Raw genomic sequence first — 23,901 nt, forward strand, 5'->3', positions numbered from 1 at the left:
TGCACTACTAAAAATGTTATTTATATGATAAAATGTCCATGCGGGTTAGTGTATATAGGAAAGACACAACGTGCTTTATAAACAAGGATTGCTGAACACCGAAGCAGTATACGCACTAATGATCAAAAAAACCTGATAGAGGTACATTTTAATTTAAAAAGACATAACCTTTCCACACTGAGGTATATTGGAGTTGAACATGTTAAAGTAGCCTACCCAGGAGAGGTGGTGATGTCAATAAGATTTTACTAAAAAGAGAAGCTTATTATATTTACACCCAAAATACTCTTTCTCCTAAGGGTTTGAAGTTAGAACTTGATTTTATCTCATGTTTCTAATTGATATTTTTTTGTATTGCAAGGTGACTGTTGTTGATATAGCCTCATTTGCACTCTAATATGTGTTGTATGGTTATGGATTGTCTATTTCTTAGGACAAGTAATTGTAAATTATAAAAAGGATGGGGGATTGTTTGGGTGTTGTTTTGTGATGGTTTGGATATTTCCTGATGTTTTGTTTGTATTCAAATTTTTGCCTCAATGTGGTCAACTCTTACTAAATATTACATATTTATACATATTACTAAATATATTATATATATATATAAATATGACTGTGACTAAAGTTTTTGTTATTGTTCCCCATTTGTATCTGCCTCAGAGTGGGAGAAAAGCTTATTTTGAGTTTACAATTACCTTTGTGAATCAGAAAGTCACAATTTTGGGATATTAAGCTTCAATTACAAGATCTATATCACAACTGTAGTTTTATATTCTGTAACTTTATCTCACAGCTGTGGGTTTAAAGTTCACAAGGATGTATAAGAAGAAGTCTTCATTACCTTATTTTTACAGTCTTGAGGTTAAATTATGTGAAGATGGTTGTCTCAAGTTGTTATATGAGCATGCTGGGCTTTGAGGCATTATTCAGTCAAAAATGCAATTCTCAACAGATCACTATAGTTTCCATTTAGCTCTTGGGCAAATCACAGTTGAAAGGAGTAAATAATGTTAAAGATGATAAAGCCTGTGCAACACATAAAACAGACATTTATTACAAACATCACAATTCAGAAAACGAAAGATTCTTAATTCAATCTTATCTTTGGGAGCGTTGGAGACTTTAGTCTCTGTCACTGCTTCAGAAAGTTCACATTTAGCGTCAGCAGCATTAGGACACTGATATGTGCATTAACCATGGCAGAAAGCACATGACATTTCCCCAAACCTCATTTAAGGGATGCCTTTTACTCTGATAGAATCAATTCTCACTCAATTCTGTCATTTTACCTAACATAATTTGGCATCATTTATTTCTAGATGGACTTTGCATCATATCAATAAAAATACCATTTAATAATAAAAAAAAAAAAAAAAAACAGTGTCTTGATTCATCAAGACGTTTTGCAATCATATTTATAATGTGGGGCAATCAACCCAGATCAGATTCAAATACAATCAATTTGAGGGAGCCGAATAATGGGTTTTCTGAGGCAGGCATGCACGCACATTTAGAGGAAACAAAGTGGTTAAGACACTGCTGCCGTTTCCTGCTGAGACTTTAACTTGGAATAAAAATAAAACAAAATGAGAGAAGTCACATATATATTTAACACATCTGAACAGAGACACACAGCAGACCAGAGCTTAAGGGGAGAGACTCAAAGACAGATAAGTATGTAATGGATGCATTTGTTCCATATTTTCCTGGAAATGCCAATTAAAAATTCCCAGAAGCCATTAAACCTTCTGGTTTCTTCAATAGCCCTCGGATTGGGGCATCCTTGGAGTGCAACAGTATAGTTTACTCTCTCTCTTTCTCTACTTTCTTCCAGTTGTAAGGAGGCTGTACTCCATCCGCCAAAGGTCCACGCTGCCGTGTCCAATCCTGAGACAGCATCATGATTTGATTGGTCAGGTTGATCTCTCAGACAGAGGGGACTGGACAGGATGGAAGCTTGAAGGGGATAGTCCACATCTAGGGTTGGTAAGCTGATGTCAGGACACATGGGAAATGAGTCTGACTCTTGTCTGGATGTCTTGGCGACACAGTGGGCACGTTTCCAGCTGTAAGGCACACTCCATGCAAATCCCACTGAAGACATGACAGAGAAGCAGAAGATGACTAAACTGTTCAGCACAAAGAGATGATGTAACCGTAATCAACAATAGGTTTAAATACCCCATGGAGGGACATATTATTAGGGATGCACAGTACCATTATTTAATTGCACATGCTCACTTCTTTTATTTTTAGATTTTTCCCATTCATTTAAAAAGTCTTTGTTAAAAGATTTATACAGTAAGCCATGAACCAAAATCAATTCCCCTAAAGAAAATTAATGGGATTTTTACTTCCGGAACCCAACTGTTGCACTTTGTAGGCTTCTTATGTCACAGTTAATGAACAATGACTGGCAATTTGCCACTGTGAAAGACAATATAACAATAAATATAATGTCACTATGAGATTAATTCATAACACACGGCAATGAAATTCTTCACATTTTGGCTTAATACATAAGGGTGAAATATAGTATAAAAATGTCAAATATGTTTCAAAGTTCTTAATTCTCAAAGCAACAATTGTTCTTATGTACTCCAATTCATCCAAGCACATCAACCCTGGTTTCTTGAGCCTCCATCACATCCCTTTCCCCATAAATCCAGTGTTGTAAACACTGACTCTCTATGTTGAACTTTGTACCTGTGCAAACAGGGTCTCAGTTCAGTGTCTGCCATCTGGTCACAACAGAGGGTGCAGCAGTTATCTCTGATGCTAACCTGCTTGAGCAAAGCCAGGCGCCTGTGTCTGAAATAATAGACAGAGAAAGAACAATTATGTGTGCATGAATGGTATGAGTCACTTGCTTTAGGATAACTAATGCATTACTAACATCCACATAACAGTGATTGATACTTCGCCCTGTGTACAAAAATCTAATAAACGGTGCAAACCTGGGCAGAATGATTTTCTCGTCTGATGCAAGCGAAGCAAACTCATTAAATGTGTTGAATTTGATGGAGGGGGGATGGCGGAAGGGCTTGGCTCCGAAGTTGAACTCGCACTGTTGGTAGGACATAAAACTGGCTGCAGCGAAGAAGCCAGACCTAAGACAAGGTACAGCATGTTTCAAAAAGCTCCATAAACAATTTTTTGCATTTGTTTTGTGGTGGAGGAAGTGAGCTTTGCTTACGTGGCGGAGGAGAACACCTGCTTCTCAGGAGGCAGCTGGTGTCCATTTAGATAGAAAATCATCTGCTTCTTACTGAGGTCCAGCAGGAAGCCTATGGCATCACCTAGAAAGGCCAGTGGACATTTATTACAAAACGTTTTTCCCAAAATGATGAAATACACTAAATATAGGACATCACACAACTGAAGAACTTGGGTGCTGAACAGGATGCTTTGCTCAAACCTTCTTTCCAGCAGGGGTGGGAGTGAGGTTTACTGCGAGCGTTGTACCAGATCAGCTGCCTGCAGCCATCATACGCACACGAGTACTCATCATCTCCAATCCCATAACCCTCCTGTACAAACAAACAAACAAACATGCTCTCACTACTGAAATTCAAGCTGCTTCATATAAACACTGTACACTTCATGCAAATATAAGACCATACAACTAAAATAAAAGAAAACAATTATCTAAACATAACCAGAAACACACATGGTTAAGAAACTTGCTGTCCTTGGTTGCCCAGCCAATTTGCATGACGCCAGAGGTGATGACCGTGACTTCATAGTACCAAACCCCCGAATCCACACAGAACGTACAGCGGACGCTCTCAAATGATGACGCGTCACATCGTGCCTAATGAGAAAAAGACTGATCACGTTAGTCATCACTTTGTAAGATCGAGGGATACACTAACCACAATATATTTGTTTATGATATTTACAATCAGCTATTTTTCCACAAAATGTTAAAGGGGTCATATGACGTTGCTAAAAGGAACATTATTTTGTGTATTTGGTGTAATGCAATGCGTTTATGCAGTTTAAGGTAAAAAAAACATAATTTTCCACATACTGTACATTATTGTTGCTCCTCTATGCCCCGCCTTTCTGAAACGCGCTGATTTTTACAAAGCTCATCGTTCTGAGAAGCGAGGCATGCTCTGATTGGCCGGCTATCCAGTGCGTTGTGATTGGCCAAATACCTCAAGCGTGAGACGGAAATGTTACACCCCTTACCGTATTGTGATACCATGTCCCAGCACGACGACACAAAAACAATAAAACCCATTATAAACGAGGCAGTTGTTGCATCCAGTGAGGACATAATTACGGATTATAATGACTCATGCAGTCTTTTTATCGCGTTGCATCGTGCCGCGTAAACATTACCATGTCTGCATTTGTGATCGGAGAAATGACAAACAAGCACTACTCTACACTGCTCAAAACTCGTGTTTGAATCGTCAGTGGCAAATTCTTTAAATAAGAAAACGTACTTACAGGCTGTGAATCAGCAGCGCCAGACTGTCCTTGCAAAGTTGGAATGCACCACTTTATAGAAACAGCCTTTGTGCAAGCCAGCATTGTAGGTTACTCTTCCAGGTTCAGGAAATAGTCCTTCGTAAAATGCACTGCACACACTCTAATATTTGGGTAGAACTGTTCTGGAACAGTGTTGTAAATACAACTTAACCACTGATTTCTAGTTGTGTCCTCCTTTTGGAAGCCCAAACAAAGTACTTTCGCTTTCACAACGAGAAACAGCGTCTCCAGGACATGGCGCCGGCGGCAGCAACAATATTACCGCGAGAATAATAGTTCCGCCTTCTTTCGTTGTTTATACATTTGGGCAGTGTATTGCAAATCTTCCCACACTGTGACGCAGACATGTGGGGGCGTGTTTGAATGACCCGTTTTAGGAGGGCGTGGTCGAGTCTTAACTTTTATAAAGAATATCTCTTTGGTTTTGAGACTTTAGTCTTTGCAACTTCAGGGATCTTATCTATGCACAAACAGCTTGTAACACTCCAAAGAGAAAGGAAAACTTGAAATCGCATCATATGACCCCTTTAAGGCATGCTTAGAACTTTATGGCCCGGTTTCATAGACAGGGCTTAGCCTAAACCAGGATTAGGCCATAGTTCAATTAGGACATTTAAGTAATTTTTATAAACGTGCCTTAGAAAAAAACATTACTGGTGTGCATCTTGAGACAAAACAAAGGCACTGATATATTTTAAGATCAGGCAGTGCAAGTTTCTTTCATTTGAAACAGCCAAGACTTATATTTTAGTCTAGGACTAGGCTTAAGCCTTTTCTGTGAAACCAGGGGTATGAGTTGCATGTGAACCATTCACAGAAGTATGAAAAGATGTTTTGTTTATAGAGTGGCCTAACTGGAAGTGAAACTGTTCCTTATCAGTAAGCCTACACAGAATACTGTAGATTTCCACAGAATCGGAACCATCATCTTTCATATCTCTTCAACATTCCTCATGCCTTGTGTGTACATTTATTTGGTTTTCATTTATTTCCTTATTCGCATTTTGAAAGAGCTTTAAATAAATGCCTTCTATCTACACTTTCTAGTGTACTTCAGTTCTGTTGAACACGTCTTGCATTATATAAATTCAATTAGCAGAATTTTACCCAGAGTTACAATAATGGTTTGTCTCTCACCTCCAGTCCAGTAGGAGAGATCTTGAGATATTCGCTGACATCATTACTGTTCAGCATGGCGTTGATGTTGCTTAAGTTGACCTTCTCATAGGTAAACTGGCGCCCCTCTTTAATGACTACAGGCCAAAGGGTGGCCAAAGATAAAATTATCAGTGAGACACAACGTACAAGCTTAAGGGGATACTCCACCCCAAAATGCAAATTGTGTCATTAATCACTTACCCCCAGGTCGTTCCAAACCTGTAAAAGCTTTGTTCGTCTTCGGAACACAATTATTAGATGTGTTCCGAAGACGAACGAAGCTTTTACGGGTTTGGAACGACATGAGGGTAAGTGATTGACAAAATTTGTATTTTGGGGTGGAGTATCCCTTTAATATTTGACAAAATCATCACAAAATACAAACAGTTGGGCTAAATATTAATACTATGTGCTCCAATGCATTGAAAGATACTCACAGAGGTTATCAAGACTCCACTGGGCACAGAAGCCCACTTGACGCTTCAGGTAGTCAGGATGATCTGCCCAGCACTCCAGAACAGACAGACGGTCACTAATACACGATTCTGACACTGTTAACTTGTTCTCACCTGAGATGAAGAGAGGCTTCATTTAAAGTACCTTTCTGATAAGCTCCTGATTGAACATTTTGAACTGAGACCAGTTAGACTTACTTGTTTGAGAGAACTTCTCTAAAGCGATGAGAGCAAACAGCATAACAGTGGGATGGGCCTCAGAACTCTACAAGAACAACAAGACCACTTTAATTGCTATAATACCAGGCTTAATGCAATTGCTCGTGTAAAACCAAAGGGTATTTCACGGCTTAGTTTCCATAAATATTAAATTCCATAAATAAAAAAGTATACTGGGGAGGAAGCATTGCATTATGAATGTTAGAGTATATCTATGTAGCAATTTGAACTATCACTTCAATCGAGGAAGAAAAACCCTGTTTTCCATTATGTGACCCCTTTAAGAACTACCGAGTTAGTCAGTATGTTTAATAAAACCACTCAACATTCTTACCAAACTCTCAAGTAAATACTCCAGAGTTCCAGGGCTGAGAAGTGCAATGCTCGCTGGACCTGTAGACAGAAGAGTAAAAAGATGAAGTACTCCAGTATTAACCAAATTATTCTTTTGGGCAATGTCTTTGACCTTAAAAACAGAAGCATGTATCTTCAAACTGAGAGAACTGGACAGTGTGCGTTTGTGTGCTGCAGCCTCAGCAGAGCTGTCAAATCACAGGTCTCTGAGGGAGCCTGCAGCATGCTCAGGCATGACAGGCCTTCACAGACTGCAAACTCAGCTCTTTAGCTTTGGAGGAACAGGCTAATGCAAATATAATGTAAAATGAGATGCAACAGATCTCAGATTGATTTAAAAAAAAAAAAAAAAAAAAAAATCCTAAAATATAATGCTGCAAGCCTTTTACCCACTCTGACAGTGTCAGACAGCATTGCTTCAGTAAATGCATGTGTGTGTGTGTGCGCGCGCATGTCCCTTACCAGCCAGTTTCTCAGCCAGACAGCCAAGGACTGCTGTGGTGTTGCGGTGTTTGGCTGGGATGAGGGCATCCTGACGTGCCACAGCAGCACTCAGATTCAACATGTCTGACAACTTCTGCAGAGCATCCTGAAAATACAGACTCTTCATCAATGATTTAATTTTTAAATGGGTCAGAAAATAATGCACTCAACCAGAAACTACCACACACAGAACAACTGCTTAGTACCTTAGTATTAGCTGCACTTTCTTCCTCAAAACGCAAACAAGGAGTCAGAAGCAATAATATACTTTTACTCATACTAATATGTGACCCTGGACCACAAAACCAGTCTTAAGTTGCCGGGGTACATTTGTAGCAATAGCCAAAAATACATTGCATGCGTCAAAATATTTTATTTTTCTTTTATGCCAAAAATCATTAGGATATTAAGTAAAGATCATGTTCCATGAAGATATTTTGTCAATTTCATACCATAAATATCAAAACCTAATTTTTTGTTTAGTAATATGCAATGCTAAGAACTTCATTTGGACAACTTTAAAGGCGATTTTTTTGCACCCTCAGATTTCAGATAGTTGTATCTCGGACAAATATTATCCCATCCTAACAAACCATACATCGATGAAAAGCTTATTAATTCAGCTTTCAGATGATGTATAAATCTCAATTTTAAAAAAAATTGACACTTATGACTGGTTTTGTCGTCCAGGGTCACATGTATATTTTTGTCACAAGATTATTACTGTCACTTTTGATCAATTTATTGTATCCTTACTGAAAAAATAATTAATTTTTAAGTATAAAAAATCTTAATGACTTTAAACTTTATGTGATGGACCCAAACCAAAAGAGGACATAACAAATGAACAATAAATCTTGCATCAGTACAAAAAGTTGATGCGGTTGCATAACATCATAAAACCTTGAAAAAAAAACTTGAATCTTAATGCTCAGTTAAGCATGATGCTGTCTGCAATTATAAACTTTAAACAGAAATGATAAACCGTTTTTTTTCTCTTATCAACATAAAATAGAAAAAAAAAAAAAAAAAAAAACTGTTTTAGTGCAAAGAAAAATGAAACGTTTGCCGAAATCAATTAAAGAAAAAAAGACTGATATCACTCAAAAGTAGCTAATTCAAATACCAGGGAAATGTTGTGGTCCCATTTTCAAAGTGCTAGCAAAAATACAGCTACATTACTGTCCATTAGCAAAAACAGAGGTGGGAAAATAATTTGGTAGTCAATGTTGTGTGGTAATGTACTTGAACTCACTTTGGTGGGCAAAGGACATTCATCCAGTAAGAGGGTTATTACGGCTGGTCCTAGTGGGTCATCTAGAGGAATTACCCTAATTAAAGACTGCACCACTTCCAACCAGCCATCATCTACAGCGTGAGAAAAAGAGGTACAGAGACAAAAGAGGATGGGGGAAGAACAAACACAAGTTCAGTCTATGGGACATTAGGAAATAGAGCCATTATTATGACAATGCATTCAAACAACATTGAAAATTATTGGTTAAACAATATGGGTTCTAATACAAACATCTCAAGAGCAGATGGTCTATAAAAAAGTCAATATTATATATGATAACAATGAGCAAATTAGAAAACTAAATTGCTAAAAATCACATGTATTTTACAGAAAACTCAAAAACGCACATAAACATGATTTACTAAACTCATATGCTCTTCAGGGGGTTTTGATCTCAATCTTGAAGCCCAGAGTAGTTTCCACCTGTTTACTCCTACATGAAGCTCTTAGCAGCCACCTGACGCCACAGAGTCTCAAACCACAACATGCAGGCTCAGCTCGGAGCAACAGATGCACGTATAAATAAAATCAACAGTCACAGAGACTTTGGCAATGGCACAAGAAGAGAGGCAGGCTGGCGACCTGCACATGACCTTGCTAAATTTTGACCCCTGATTAGAGTCCGGTCCATATACAGACCCAAACAACCCTTCAACATTACAATGGATTTGCTGCAGATAACATCCATGAGTAATTAAAAAGATAAAGTAAATTATACGTAAATTAATAAGTAAATTATTATTGTATGCAAAAACGGCATGTAAACAAACAGCAGCGCACTGCCCTTGTAAACTGGCAAAAGCAGTGTAGCTTTTACTCACTATCATGCACAGTGTTTGTTCCTGCAGACTTGAGGTTCTGAGGGACTTTAAAGCTGCAGCTGAGCCGCAACCCACTCACTTCAGTCACTGCCACAGTACGGAGTGACGGCATGACAATGGCAGCACAGGGCACAAGCCAAACTTAAAAAGCAGCCGTCACTAATACCCACAGAGCTTCCACAGCTTCCGCTGTTAGATTAACATCCTAATAACTTAATCAGTAGCCAGGGGGTCACAACAAGCTGCACTTGTTCCCCTGATGGAAAAAACAAGCCTGGAACTAGAGAGTCAAAGTTTGGCTGGTTCACTTTGGATAACTATATTGTTTCTCCACTGACAGACATTCAAAAGTAGCTACTCATTCTGACTAAAAGTCAACAGAATGTTCTGTGCTTTATATTTGAGTAGATGAAGTAGACACCATTTAACATCACAGCTCATGCACACGCCTGGAGCAAGGAGAAAGTAATAATGCTGAAGAGCTTGTTGTGATTGCACACATTCTCGTCGTGCCATCAGTATTGTCATTCTTCTGTGGTTCCAGATCATTTGGGCCATATTTACGACTCAAGTGATCCATTCAAAACAAATCAATATGGCTCATTTATACGAAGCAAAAATGGCAACATCCAAGTCAGTTAGTTTCAAGCATCTGAGATTTCAAGCATTGAGATGAATGGGAATTCTAACAGATAATTCTCTACAGGCATTTTAGTTTGTTTTTAGACATTTAGACATACACTGGATGGCTCCCAATCATGAAAAGAGCAAACAGAAGATGAATAACAATCCAATCACCTCAGGAGGTGGTAGAGCTGCACAATTTGAGGGGGGAAAAAAATCAAATTACCATTTTTATGATAAAAATTGTAATTGCAATTTAAAATTGCAAAAAAAAAAAAAAAAAAAACTTCAGGTTTGCTGTTCTTGTTTGTATGGATGCAAGAATTTACCAAAAATGCTGAGATTGTATCTCAACATGACTTTAGTATTTGTATTTATGAAAATAATATTTTTAACTAATTATTTTATTCTGCATTATATTATATTATGCATTCTCAAATGAATATTATGAGTGTGCCAGTAGATGCATAGATGAGTTTGTATGGTGCAGAATTTGCTGCAAACCAAGCAGCAGCTTGCATGTTAAAGAACACAACGGCGCACTTCACTTCGAAACACACAGTGCATATATTTATTAAATCAAAACACAGCCTTTGCGATTTGGTAATCCCATTATCCATATAAATATTCACAAATAAGCCATTCAAGACGTGACCTGGGTAAGTGCATATGCATCTGCATGTGCATCAGCTTTACTCCTTCCAATCAGAATGCCAGCATTTGAATGTTTGTGAGTCCCACAACCCACATGTGAACAATGGAACACATGGATGACAAAACCATAAGAACTCTTTTATATTACAATAGCAGATTTGAACCCCTTATGGAAATCACTCACCTGTCTCTGCCATCTCATGCAGTGTGATCATGGAGTACGGAGGTTCTTGGTCACTGAAACACAAAAAGAACAAATGCAAAAGTTAATGGCAAAACGTAGAACAACCTAATAGAGAAAATGTTTGCCTGTGTGCCTCATACCCAGGGTGTAAGCATCTTATTTAGTCCTTGGCTGCTCTAGACATTAGTTATGAAAGCCTAATGGTATAATGGGTGATTGTGTGACACGTGACGGATTGCTATTGGAGGGCAGACTGCTGCCGCCGCTGCTGCTGCTGCTGGAGCTGTTATGGCTTTAGGGTGTATGCATCCATTTTGCAGGCTGGGTCTGCAACAGTAAATCTAAGCAGCGATAGCAAAATCCCTTGAGGTGCTCCTAGAGGGAGCCGGGCCCGATCAAAACAACACCAGAGACATTTAAGCAGGGAAAATAAATTTGCCTCTGTTCTGCAGTTTGACGCCGGTGTGGTTCATTTGTCAGTAATAAATCAGTGGTTGGTGGGTACTAGGGGTGATGTTTTCAAACAGCAGACAAGGCCAAGGAAAAGACAGCTATGAGGGTGGTCGAAAAAGAGAACGAGAGAGTGAGAGAGGTCTAAAGCCCCCAGCCATGCATGTCTGACTGCTCTGTGATTGTTGTGTAATGGTCACACAGGGATATGTTCTGGTTAAAAACACTGACTTTCTGCTCTGTACAGAACAGACCTCCCCCAATACAAGGTTCTCAACCTTTTTGACTCAAAGGCCTCCCATGCTGGCTAAAACATTAGCTCTAGCATAGCAATTATGACAATATTGCTTGCTTTCAAACTTTATTAACAGTAACTGTGTTGATACTAAATTGGAGACGTAGAATTTACTTTGTGATTCTACGAGATTGAATGTTTCAATAAAATATTTGGTCCCACTTTATATTAGGTGGCCTAAGAAGTAAATACAGTGTACTTACTGTGTTCATATTGTATTGCAAAACACTTCTGCTATTGAGGTGGGATACAGGTAAGGTTAGGGATAGGTTTGGTGGTATTGGTAGATTTAAGGATGGGTTAAGGTATAAGGCATGGGTCAACAATATAATTATAAATGTAATAACAGATGTAATTACATGCAGGTATTTTTTAGAAATATAAGTACAATGTAAAACATGCATGTACACAATAAGTGCATTGTATCAAATTATTAATTTAAATGCAAGTAGTACACCGTAGGTAAGGCCACCTAATATAAAGTGGGACCAAATCAGATTTCAGTGGTTTTTTAATTTAATTTATAATATGATCAAATAATTTTAGGTCATCCTGTTTCCCCCTTGGGCCCCAAACCTCTGGTTGAGAATTACTGCCCTAACACATTAACACAATCAAGGACAAAGCTGTAGGTAGGTGTGTGTATGTGTGTGTGTGTGTGTGTGTGTGCATGCGTGCGTGCGCCATCAAAACTAGGGTTTCAGGTGAATAAAAAAAACGGCTGTCAAAAGGATGTGGTTGAGCAACCAAAATATATTCCAGCTGTAGAAGGAAAAGAAAAGAAAAGAAAAGAAAAGGAAAAAGCAAAGCTGAAACTCCCCCTTGTGCCCTTTAGATATTTTACTTTGGAATCAAAACAAGAACAAAATATTTCCTTTACCTGTAAAACTGCATAATCTGAGATTCTTTTCAGGAATGACTATAAACTATTAAAATATCCAGGCAATACTGTAGGTCTTGCAAAGAAGACAGTGGGTTCAGAGCCACCAAATGTGATGTACACATAGAACAACTTTTTGTCCAAAGTGAACATCCATCATTAGATAGCAGTAGGCCGGCTGTGTGGGAAGGTGTAAGAACATGTGACAGAGGAAGAGTGACTGGCGACTCTGATATCCAGCCAAAATGTTAAAAGAAACATGAAGCTCTCTGTTATCTCAAGCTGCTGTCTTGGGCAATACATTAAGATTAAATGTGGTGCTGTGCGAACGAATGAATAAATAAATAATGGCATGCTCATTACAGAGCTCTGCCAGGCTTCTCCATAAGCTCTGTACATTTAAAGCTGCTTTATTTTCAAAGTAAAAGCTCTTGCAGACGGCGAGGCATCACTGTGGTAGACAACAATACTGGAAAAAAACCCACAATGCAAATGGATGTTCAATAGCAAGCCAATGCTTTTAGCCAAAGATGGAGAGATGTTACTGCTGACGCACAAGTAAACGGGGAACTGAAATTGATATGACGTGCATGATTCATTTCTACACAGATTTAATGACAAATCTCTGCAGATCCTCATCATTACATGTTCACTCACTTGTCAACAAGAGTCCTGATGACAGCCAGCGTGTCCAGTACCAAACCGTCCACGTTTTGTTTTTTCCGACGTGGCTCATGCGGTCCTCGACCTCGCCGGGGCGGTCGAACCGGGTCCCTGGGCCGGCTGCCTCTGGCCTCTGGGGGATCAGACACAGAGTTATCCACTCGCCTGAGCTGCCTGCGAGGGGCTGATCCCTCCTCCACGTCACTGTCCTCTCTGCACACGCAGCTGTTCCCCATGGCTCTGCCGGACAAGAGGCTGGGCCAAAACTGCACTGACTGCAGCTGTTCTACGGTGAGTCGTAGAACCCGCACGAGGCTCCTGCTGGCACAGAATGCAATCCAGGTGGCTACTATCATATCATTGGAAGGACTTTAGAGGGTGTCTTGGTACGGGTCAGGTAGATGTGTCGGTCATTGTGCTACTGCACGTCATCAGCAGCCAGACGCAGACGAGCAAAGCTGATGGTACAGTCAACACGCATCCTACAGCCTGGGAGGTTTTCCCTCCTAAAAAAACATTACGCATCAAATTATTTTCAGTGTGGACAGAAAACAGGACAATGTGAACATGCAAATTGTAAATAAAATGCTACACTAATAAATTCTTGTTAAAGTAAAACACTTAAACAGTGATATTAGTCACTGATCTCATATTATAAGCTCTAATAACAACATATGTAATATATTAGTGTTATTAATTAATTAATATTATTGATTTAAAGGTGTATTACTGATATTACAATAATATCCAGGTCTTGTCTCCTGAACAATGTTTTGCTTTAAGGTATACAGCACGGCCTTACGAAAATTAACCATGTTTTTTTTATAAAAAAATTTTTTTAAGTAAAAGTGGAGTAACTTAACCATGTTTTTTTTTCTTTTTTGGTCCAATGGTTAGTGGTTACCATCTGTATAATCACAATTTCACTACACATATCATGGTTAAACTATAGTTAGTGTAGCCAAACCATGGTTAATTTGTGGTTACCATAGTTTAACTACAGTAACCATGGTTTTTTGGTTTTATTTGTAGCAAAACCACGGTTAATTTTCTAAAACCTAAACTGAAAAAATGTGAAATTAACCTAAATATAAATTCAGTTAATACTGACGTACAACTATATAAAAACAACAGGCAGTACGTATTTAAAAATACACAAAGTATACAAATATTATTGCGATAAAAAATGCGATTCAGTAGTTGTCAGTGTTAGCAGTTGCTAACTAACAGCTAGTAACGTTAAGCCAAACAACTTTGCAAAAACCCCATTTAAAACACAACAACCCACTCACACATGAATGAACACTGACTAGTGTACGCTTAACACAACAATTGACATTTACAAACCCGCTGAAAGCTTATAAACAGCACACTGTTATTTCAGTAAATTAGTAAACTTGACTCTCTATGGTTGCGTCTCAAACCATAGTGAGCTGCATTTAAAGGGCTAACTAGATTATCTATAAATGAAAAGTCTGTCACTAAGATTTAAAACTATTTTTTCTATTAAACACAAAAAGGAGATGTTAGGTAGATGGTTGGAGACTGACAGCGTAAGCCACCGCATACTTTCAATTTATGAATGATATTATAACTGGCTCATATTAATGAAAGTGAATAGTGACTCAGGCTGTCATTTTGTCTAATGTCTCCCTATACACATTTTTGTTACTTAAAACGCCGAATGAACCTATAGCCAAAAATGCTGTTGACGTTCATATAGTTCCGGTAACGTAATGTGGTTTTAAAAGCTAGCACACTAGCTCTTGAAACACAGCCTCTTTTATAATTTCAGAAATTAACGTTAGCAACCACATAACTAGCCACACCTCCAAACAGATGAAAAAAAAACGTTTCTTTAACGTGGTACATACACTGACACGTCTTTTATCATTAAATAATGTGCATATACCAGATATAAGTATTTACTCACCCGGTAAAGCGGAGGATTTTCGGTAAATGCAACAGCACTGATCAGTAACGTTAGGCCTAACACACGGGAAGTGTGTGTGTGCTTTACTTCTCAGCGATATGATTTGTATTCTCACAGGCAACCACTTCAGTAATCAACATTTTGCCGATCCACACACAAAAGCAGATCCAGCCGGTGTTTTACAATGAAAGTAAACGGTTGGCTGAGAAGTGAAAGTATAATGACTATCTGGAATCAGTGTGAGCTAGCTGGAGATCAATGAAAGCTCTGTGTGGCAAGTCCGACTCATTTCTGCGAAACGGTTCTTTTGAACAACTCGTTTTAAAGAACCGGTTCAACTAATGATTCAGCTGTTCCTTTACGTCAGAACGTAATTGCGTCATCACGCGGATCCGTAATCCGTATCATATCTGAGATAGTTGTATGCACATATTACTGTTTATCACGTTTTCGATTAATAATAAATTCTGCTGTAGACGAATTTGTTGCAAACATCAGCTCATAAAAATAAAGCAATTTAAGAACTAAATATGTAAACAATACCAAATACTCTTTGACAAAACTGAAATTCAATCGCATCACTTCGCTGAAAATGTTTTTTTTATTATTTATATATATATATTTAGATAAAATGCTACGCATTAATACCACGTTGATATGTTAATCAATTATGCTATTATATGAACGTTTTTCGATTCTCTCGGCTCACTCATGCCCGAAAGATCCGACTCAGTCCGAATCATCCGGTTTTTGTGAACCGATTCAGTCAGTTCATTAAAAAAAGATATGATTTAAAAAGAACGATTCGTTGTGTGTTGTCGCATATTTCTTCTCCAGCACATGATGCTGGACCCAACCCCTCCTAGCAACCAGTAAAACAAAACAAATTCTCCTCAAGAGAGGGCGTTGTGTAAAAAAATTGCACATTTCCAAGTAATAAATCGCTTGTATAACATGTCATACAGTTTTTGCTTTCGTTTTGTTTGTATATGTGTGCATGTGACTGGTGTCTAAGAAGCCCGCTTTTGTGTTAGCAATAAAAATCAAGGCATTTCAAGTTCAAGTTTATTTGTATAGCGCTTTTTACGATACAAATCATTGCAAAGCAGCTCTACAGGAAATTAAGTTTCCAGAATATATTTATATATTGTAGAAACTTAATATATTTAACTTATGGCAAAATTAGGTAATTCTGTATGTTGTCTGAGTATTGGCATCCTCTGAGGGGTTGGCATTATCTTTCCTCAGGTGTTCGGTCATCTCAGATCATTTAAGGGTTGGATCCAGACTGAAGCTTCTGTCATTCCTAGAGAAACAAATAGAGACATAATTAGCGTAGCTGCTGTTGCATCTAAGCAAAAATGATTTGTTCAAACAAAGCTAAAGAATAATAATAATGTACATTTGATCAGATATAACTGCAGCACAAGATTATATGCATTATGTGAATGCTTGGCTAAAGAGATGTGTCTTTAATCTAGATTTAAACAGAGAGAGTGTGTCTGAACCCCGAACGTTATCAGGAAGGCTATTCCAGAGTTTGGGAGCCAAATATGAAAAAGCTCCTTTAGTAGATATTTCAGATATTGTAACTTAAGAACTTTTTCATACAAGCAGGTTCAACACAAAGAAATGCTCCAAAAATATGCAAGCACATATCATTTGCTTTTCTTTACCATATTACTTAACTGGAAAGACTAAATAACTAAATATTAAATGACTAAAATTGACTGACAGGACATTGAAATTAACTAATTTAAACATGCATTCGGTTATTACTGTCCCCTCATTAAAAAGTTTACCCGTAAAAAACGAATTGTACTTTTGAGGGGAAAGAAAAACTTTTCTATAAAAACTACATTTCCCATGAGCCAATAGTTCGTGCGTAGGAACTACGTGCCTTTAGCAGCTTGTTGCTGAGGGGACCCTTTTACAGGGACACAAAACCGGACTAGGTAAATATCTGAGCGCATTTCCTTCTTGAAAGAATTATTTGTCCTCGCTTCGAGCATTATTTGTCTGACATGTAAAACAAACCGACTTTAAGGTTAGGCTACATAATGTGTTTTAAACCAATCGCAATATAAATACCACTGCTTTCTGATCCACGCTCTCCTTCTGCTCAATATCAGGCACTGAAGCTGCGTCTGTTGCAGAGGAGTATTGCAGTGTTTCTTGCATACATTTAAAATAAAGTAACGGTACCGAGTCTCTAACCTTTCTCATGCATATTGCATATATATCACACATGTCGTTTTATGTGTTTTTTTTTTTTGATGTTTATCACAATACTACCTCATGATTTATGTTTTTTGTCCACATTCTACACTGATATACACTATGGTTTGAGCCAGATTGATTTTTCTTTTATTAATATATTTTGCCATCTCAGAGTGTTTCTAGCACCATTTATATGGAGTTATATGTATGGACTTTTCAAATATGTGTTTGTTTTCAATAAGTTTACGGTTTAAATTGCTATTAGGCAAGAAAATAAGTGACTTGGCTCACTGTTCAAATCGAGCACTAGGGGGCAGTGTGTACCTTTTCTTGCCAAATCTGTCAACATTGCTCAGATAAAAATGACAGTATATTCTGGATCCATTATATATCTCTTGGACTTGGAGCTTAAATGATATTGTGCTTCACATTTAAAATGACTAGTTAAATGTATGGGTATTTCTCTTTGAAAAAGCATTGATCTTAAATTGTTTCATGAGTCAGCGTTCACTAGTTCTGCTTGAATGATGGGTAAAAACGTTTTTTTTTAAATATCACATTTTGATTCTCTATCTCTGAACAGAATCTACTGCAGATGACTTCATGATCTAACTAAAGTGTTTATCCTGATTAAATAAACAGCATTTAGGTAAGTTTTGATGGGTTAAATATATTTTTGTATATATATGATGATTGCCACATAATAACATATAAAATATGCATGCATTGTGTAGGTTCTGCCATGGCAGATGGTGTGGACCTCAGCCGCAAGTTTGTGTCAGCGTCTGAATTAGACGAGAAAAGGAAACAAAGGCAGGAAGAATGGGAGAAGGTCCGCAAGCCAGATGACCCGGAGGGTGAGACGTTCACTTTGTCTGCACCAATCAGACAAATTAACAGCAGGCTTAATGACAGACATTAGTTTCCCCCCGATGCATTTGCCAAGTTTTGATTGTGTTCATTCTCGCTCCACCACAGAGGCCCCCGAGGAGGAGTACGACCCCCGATCTCTGTTCGAGAGGCTACAAGAGCAGAAAGACAAGAAACAGGAAGAATATGAGGAGCAGTTCAAATTCAGTAAGCCCTCATGCTGCTTTCCTCCCATATTCATCCCTTTACTTTTATCAAAAACAGATCTTTCAGATGACACACATCGCACGGTCTCAGGGGGCTTGCCTCTCCCGTCTAAATGTGACCTCATTTTGGGGTTTATCTGTCACTGTTTGCGCACACATGCGCTGGTGTGTGTTTGAGCATGTTGGTGGGTGTCTATGAGTGTGAACAGATGGGAGTGGTGGAGATCAAGAGCAGGTCTGTTCTTGCGGGTGATGGGAGACTGGCATGATCTTAGCATCTCAGCTTCGTCTCCGTATCCCTGGTGACAAACCCACTCTCTGTCTCCCTAGCGACCATTGCTGCTCCTATTGCCGCTGATTCCAATGGCCACATCTCTTGATCTGCAAGCATGGTGGTCATGCATCATTTTCATGATGCTTGGTTCTGTTAGTGGTTCTTGAACCACTAATGGAGTCTTTATAATTCTGTTGTTGTGTTCCTACACAGAGAACATGGTTAAAGGCCTGAATGAAGATGAGACCAGCTTTCTTGACGAGGTCTCCCTGAAGCAGTCTCTAATAGAGAAACACAGACGGGACGAGGAAGCTCAGGAGATAAAGGAATACAGGATATCCTTTTGCACCTTAAAGCGCACACGATATTACTGTCATGGTCCTTAAAAAATTGACAGGGAGTTTTGTTTTCCGCCTGAGTCTGTCTCCACTTTCACCTTCGTTAAGCTGGTGTTGGAAGCTTCAGCTGTCAGGCGCAGTGATGGGTGGTGAAAAGTAAAGTAGAGTTCTTGTACCTTGTTAGTGTACATGTTCTCAAACAAGACAGCCCCTAGAGGAACCCGACGCACTGACGATCCAGCGCTGCTTCGACAGAAATTCATGCAGGCTTGGCGAATGGCTAAGAGGTTTAGAAACCAGTCTGTCTGAATGTGTACAGTTTAAACTAGTTTTGTAGCTAGACATTTTTGCACTCTAATGATACCTTGTCAAGCAAAACCTTTCACGTAAATAAGTTTTACTTGATATAACAACAGAAATATTGTTCATAATTACTATAGAATGAATAGGATGAATGCGAAAGAATTCAAGGTTGAACTTGAACTTCTTTAACCCTTTGGTGTTGTTCGGTCATGTTAGACAGAAATGTTTTTTTTGGAAAGTTTAAAAATTGCTACTTCATTATAATGTTTAATGGTACGAAACTCTGAGATATTAAGTGACCCCCCCCCCCCCCCCCCTCCCCCTCCAAAAAAAAAAAAATCATGGACGTTATTCAAAAAAGCTAAATGTTCATTGAAAAAAAATAGTCACACTTGTGTTGTTTGTGGTCAAAAATGACAGCCAAAGGAAATGAATGTACAAAAAATGTGTTTGTGTGTACAATCTACAAATCAGCGGCACAATGCAGAAAAGTGCACAACAATGAAGGGCTGACAAAAGTTAAGCAATTATGCCTGAAAACACTGCTCAGCAACTAAGGAATACACAGCATTGAATATATATGGCTATAAAGGCATCTAATGGCTACACCGTTGTATTAAAGATTCTTTTCTTTTTTTCCACAAGGGGGAATAAATCTGCCTCAATTCAGTGGACTTTAAATACTCTATTTTTAACTTAAGGCATTCATTGAAAATATATTAATTTTTTTGCATTTTATACAGAAAATAGTCCTTAATTTAGATATGAATATAAGTTATATCTATTGAAATACACTCAAAATGCTAAATATGAAAGAAAACACGTTATTGAAATGAAATATAGCATATTAATTTCACAAAAATAAAATTATTTGACGATTATGGAACAACATAAGTGTGACTCCCAAATAAACAATGCCGGGGTGTTAAATTAACATGCCGTGCGCGAGAGGCTGAAAAAGTTGACAAATGCGGCGTTAAGGCCCCATTCTCAACGGGAACGCGTTCTGTGTCTCATGTCAGTGTTTCTCGTTTCCCGCGTTGAGTTGAGCAGTGGAATGCGGCAGCGCCACAGAAAAGAAAACATACTTTACCTGAGTTGTGATTGTGAGTTTGCAGTCTGTTCAATATGATGCAGTGTAGCCCAAAATAACCGCAAGGCACGTCGTTCTGACTAGTTGTCCTAGCGGGGTGCACGCATACACACAGCACTACATAAAACGATTCCCGAACAAACTCGTTTCTTGGAATGAATAGTTCTAAAAGATTGTTTGAACAGTCTTATGAATCCATAGGTGAATTGAATCATGTTTTGTATCAGTGTCATTGTATGTTGTGTGTGTGTGGTCTTGTTTTTCTATTCCTGTGGGGACTTAAAACTGAATACACACCAACTAACAGGGACTTTTGTCAGGTGGGGACCTAATTATAAATCATACAGAATCATTTTTTTTTAAGAATGAAAAAATGCAGAAAGTTTTCTGTGAGTGGTAGATTTAGGTTTAGGGTTGGTGTAGGGTAGTATAAAAACCATCACACCTATTATATACCTGTGTTATATACAATGAACTATGAAGTCAACAGGTTGTACCTCATTAGCACGATTTTGTTGCATTAAACTATCAGTCAAACGCTCTGCTTTTATCCATATAATAAAATTGATTTTTCATCATGGAACAGCTGACATAATCAGCAGTGGCCTTTCTCTTCTGCCAATCAGGTATGACTGTAGATAGAAGGTTGGAGGATGCGTTGTCGTGGCAACTGAAACCTTTCTCAGGGTTTGATAACTGCATCTAAAAGCACTGCCGAGAGCCATGGTCTGCAGCATAATAGAGTAATGTGCCCTAATTCTGAATTTTGAATTTGCCTCTCGTGGAGGCACTAAATTGTCTTACCTGCAAGTGTGTCACCTTTTTAGGCCATCTGTAAGTGAAAGGAAGTAGGTTTGATTTCTGTGGTGGCTTCTGTGATGACTTTGACTTTAAGGAGTGGTTGCCCTCTTTATCTGATCTTCCTCATCCGTCTGTGGGTTTTGTTCTGTTTGCATGCTGTTGAAGTTGAGGTCAGAACTTATTTTAGGTTTATGAGAAAGATTCAGTATAAAAGGAAAAACTGCATTTGTCAAGTGGCTTACCACAACAGCAGTGCCAGAAAGTCGGTTGTCATGTGTTGCTGTGAATTTTTCTCACTAATTGTATGTCAGTGAGTTCTCCTTAACCGATTAACCTCACAGCGCTCTGCAGAAACTAGCCACCACTGAGAACCAGAAGAAGGAAGCAGAGAAAAAGGCAGGACCCAAACCCTCAGAGCACAGGACCAGTCACCTGTCTCAGGCCCACCTGCTGGCTGGGGCAGTCAAACGACGCAGGTACAAAAAGCACAAACTCGCCACAATGTGTTTATTTAAATGACTATATTTGATGTATTTAAATCCAAGGCTGCATAATCATTGTGTATAATTATTTTTTGATTCATTTTTGTCTTTGTACAGCTCGTCTCAGTCCTCAGAGGGGAGTAAAAAGCAGAAAGCAGAGGAGTCTGTCACCGGCAATGGTAGTCAGACAGGTGAGCAATGTAGTATAATGCTGGCTTTACATAATGTAATTATGTAAAGTGATTTTCAGATCATTATTAGAAATGTAATTATATGTTGTACTGTGTTAATTGTTTTGAAAATGTATCAGATTATAGTTGTTCAAAAAAAAGGTAGGGAATGTTCATAAAAATCCCAGTGTGAAACTAAAAATGTTTTAGGAGTCTAGTAACTAAATACAAGTTAAGACACAATGCTGTCTTTTATAGCAGAAATTTATGACTCGACTGTTTGTTAAAAAATAAAAAACACCATGTTTTATGTACACTACACTAGTCTGGGGTCAGTAATTTTTAAGAATTTAATACTTCAGCGAGGATGCATAAAATTGTATGAAAGAATTCTACTTTAAATATTAGTTTTTTATGAGTTTTTTTTTTAAGAATTCAACATTAATGATAAATAAATGCTTTTTTGTATGATTTCATACAAAAATATTTAGCAGCACAAATGCTTTTAAAATTGATAATAAGAAATGTTTGAGTACCAAATCAGCAAATAGAATCATTTCTAAAGGATCATGTGACACTGAAGACTTGAGTAATGTCTGCTGAAAATTCAACTTTGCCATCACATGAATAAATTACATTTACAATAGATTAAAATAGAAAACAGTCAAAACATATTTCTATACCTAACCAGAGAATATGTAAAAGTAGTGTAATAGTTACCGTTAGAAACCAGGAGAAATTGCTTGGCCTTGCCATATTAACCCACCGTGTTAGATGTGAAATGCACCAGAGACTGCGTGCGCTCTATGTGCGTGTATTGTTCTGTGTTCTCAGATCAAGAGGCGGTGGAGCCCAAATCCCCCGGCACGGGCGTGACTCGCTCGGGCGTCCTCCACCTGCCTTCCGCCGCTGTATGCGTGAGCATCCTGCCAGGGCTCGGCGCTTACTCGGGCAGCAGCGACTCAGAGTCCAGCAGCGACAGCGAAGGTATCGTGGACGAGATTGGCTCTCCCATAAAGCGCCACAGGCTCTTCAGATAGACACACTGACAGATCACACTCACTCACTATCACTCTCTCCCTCACCTGTGCTGCCCAAGGCTTGGGTGCCGCCCCCTCGCCTTCGATTTAGCGATTTAGCGCTAGGTATCCGTTATTTAAGTGTTTCACTTTTGGATAAGTCTGTTTGGTTACTTGCTTGATGTTTATTAAAGGCTGTAATGTTAACTTCTATTATGGTTGTTGATGTCTTGTACTCTCAAAACATGACACTTCCCCCATCCTCCTCATATTACGTTCCATACAGTTTAAACCCCTGGCAGCTTAACCTGGTGACGCACCTTCCCATCTACCCACCCTTGCGGTTTCTGCAGAGCTCTAGTGGCCAAGGGGACACTGACTGACTGACTGACAGCTGTGGATCAAGAAGACATGAAACATTTAGTCCAAATCTCAGACACCATCACAGGACAAAGCAGACATTACGGGCTTGTTTCAATAAGATTAAATGCCTTGATTGAGTTTTTGTTTGTTTGACGTTTATTTTTTAAGGCAAAATGCTGCAGTGCTGCTGAATGCTGGAATTTTCATGAACTCTGTCCTATAAGGATATGTGTGACTGTTCGCTGGAAAATAATCAGTGATGACAGAATGGAAAATAAAGGTGTTTCTCATGAAGTTGTGCTTTTTCTTTCTTTTTAGGGGAAGGGAAGTGGTGTGTGGCCAAGTATGGTGATCCATACTCTGAATTTGTGCTCTGCATTTAACCCATCCAAGTGTACACACAGTAGTGAACATATACCCGGAGCAGTGGGCAGCCATTGGTTATTCACACCCCCCACCTACAATCCCTGCTGGACCTGAGACTCGAACCCAGGACCTTCGGGTTACAGGTCCGACTCTCTGTCCATTAGGCCACGACTGCCCACATTTTTTTTAGCAGTTCTTATTAACATGAAACTGCATTCGCAATGCATTTTAGTTCAGTAAAGTGAGTTTCTGAGTGAAACTGAATATTCAGTGAGGAAAAATTAATGGATTGTGAAAAATGTCCATATGAGAATGGAGCCAGACCTGAATAATTTTGAAGTTAATTGTGGAGAATTACTCCCCTCTTGAAACGCTGAGGTTTTTTTTTTAGGCTGAAGGTTAATTTTGACCCTCAAAGGCATC

At 38.6% G+C, this 23,901-nt stretch overlaps 2 protein-coding genes across 2 annotated transcripts; one reads left to right on the plus strand and one right to left on the minus strand.

Moving 5' to 3' along the window:
* Window positions 1-1,032: 1,032 nt before the first annotated feature.
* Window positions 1,033-15,271, minus strand: LOC306888360 (RING finger and SPRY domain-containing protein 1-like). The gene is made up of 15 exons (XM_079446595.1): window positions 14,974-15,271; window positions 13,035-13,546; window positions 10,753-10,805; window positions 8,428-8,540; window positions 7,152-7,278; window positions 6,670-6,728; window positions 6,315-6,381; window positions 6,099-6,230; window positions 5,641-5,756; window positions 3,671-3,814; window positions 3,419-3,530; window positions 3,197-3,299; window positions 2,958-3,110; window positions 2,707-2,811; window positions 1,033-2,094 (listed from the first exon to the last, which is right to left on the minus strand). Exons 2-15 carry the CDS (start codon window positions 13,394-13,396, stop codon window positions 1,998-2,000), a joined length of 1,743 nt encoding a protein of 580 aa, XP_079302721.1. The 5' UTR covers window positions 13,397-13,546; window positions 14,974-15,271; the 3' UTR covers window positions 1,033-1,997.
* Window positions 15,272-16,906: 1,635 nt separating this feature from the next.
* LOC306888367 (PSME3-interacting protein-like) lies at window positions 16,907-23,009 on the plus strand. Its single transcript, XM_079446603.1, has 9 exons — window positions 16,907-16,928; window positions 17,106-17,174; window positions 17,777-17,842; window positions 17,928-18,050; window positions 18,172-18,270; window positions 18,757-18,880; window positions 21,420-21,554; window positions 21,678-21,751; window positions 22,565-23,009. Exons 4-9 carry the CDS (start codon window positions 17,936-17,938, stop codon window positions 22,768-22,770), a joined length of 753 nt encoding a protein of 250 aa, XP_079302729.1. The 5' UTR covers window positions 16,907-16,928; window positions 17,106-17,174; window positions 17,777-17,842; window positions 17,928-17,935; the 3' UTR covers window positions 22,771-23,009.
* Window positions 23,010-23,901: the final 892 nt, after the last annotated feature.

The sequence above is a fragment of the Barbus barbus genome (assembly GCF_936440315.1).
Source record: "Barbus barbus genome assembly, chromosome: 22".
NCBI lineage: Eukaryota > Metazoa > Chordata > Actinopteri > Cypriniformes > Cyprinidae > Barbus > Barbus barbus.

Bases quoted from the DNA above. Each gene is read 5' to 3' on its own strand.
- LOC306888360 (XM_079446595.1), bottom strand. From the start codon at position 13,396: ATGATAGTAGCCACCTGGATTGCATTCTGTGCCAGCAGGAGCCTCGTG. The intron at 7,279-8,427 runs GTGAGTTCAAGT...CTGTATTTTCAG, and splicing joins AATGTCCTTTGCCCACCAAA to GATGCTCTGCAGAAGTTGTC. The intron at 5,757-6,098 runs GTGAGTATCTTT...TTTGGCCTGTAG, and splicing joins GTGGAGTCTTGATAACCTCT to TCATTAAAGAGGGGCGCCAG.
- LOC306888367 (XM_079446603.1), top strand. From the start codon at position 17,936: ATGGCAGATGGTGTGGACCTCAGCCGCAAGTTTGTGTCAGCGTCTGAA. The intron at 21,555-21,677 runs GTACAAAAAGCA...GTCTTTGTACAG, and splicing joins GGGGCAGTCAAACGACGCAG to CTCGTCTCAGTCCTCAGAGG. The intron at 21,752-22,564 runs GTGAGCAATGTA...CTGTGTTCTCAG, and splicing joins CGGCAATGGTAGTCAGACAG to ATCAAGAGGCGGTGGAGCCC.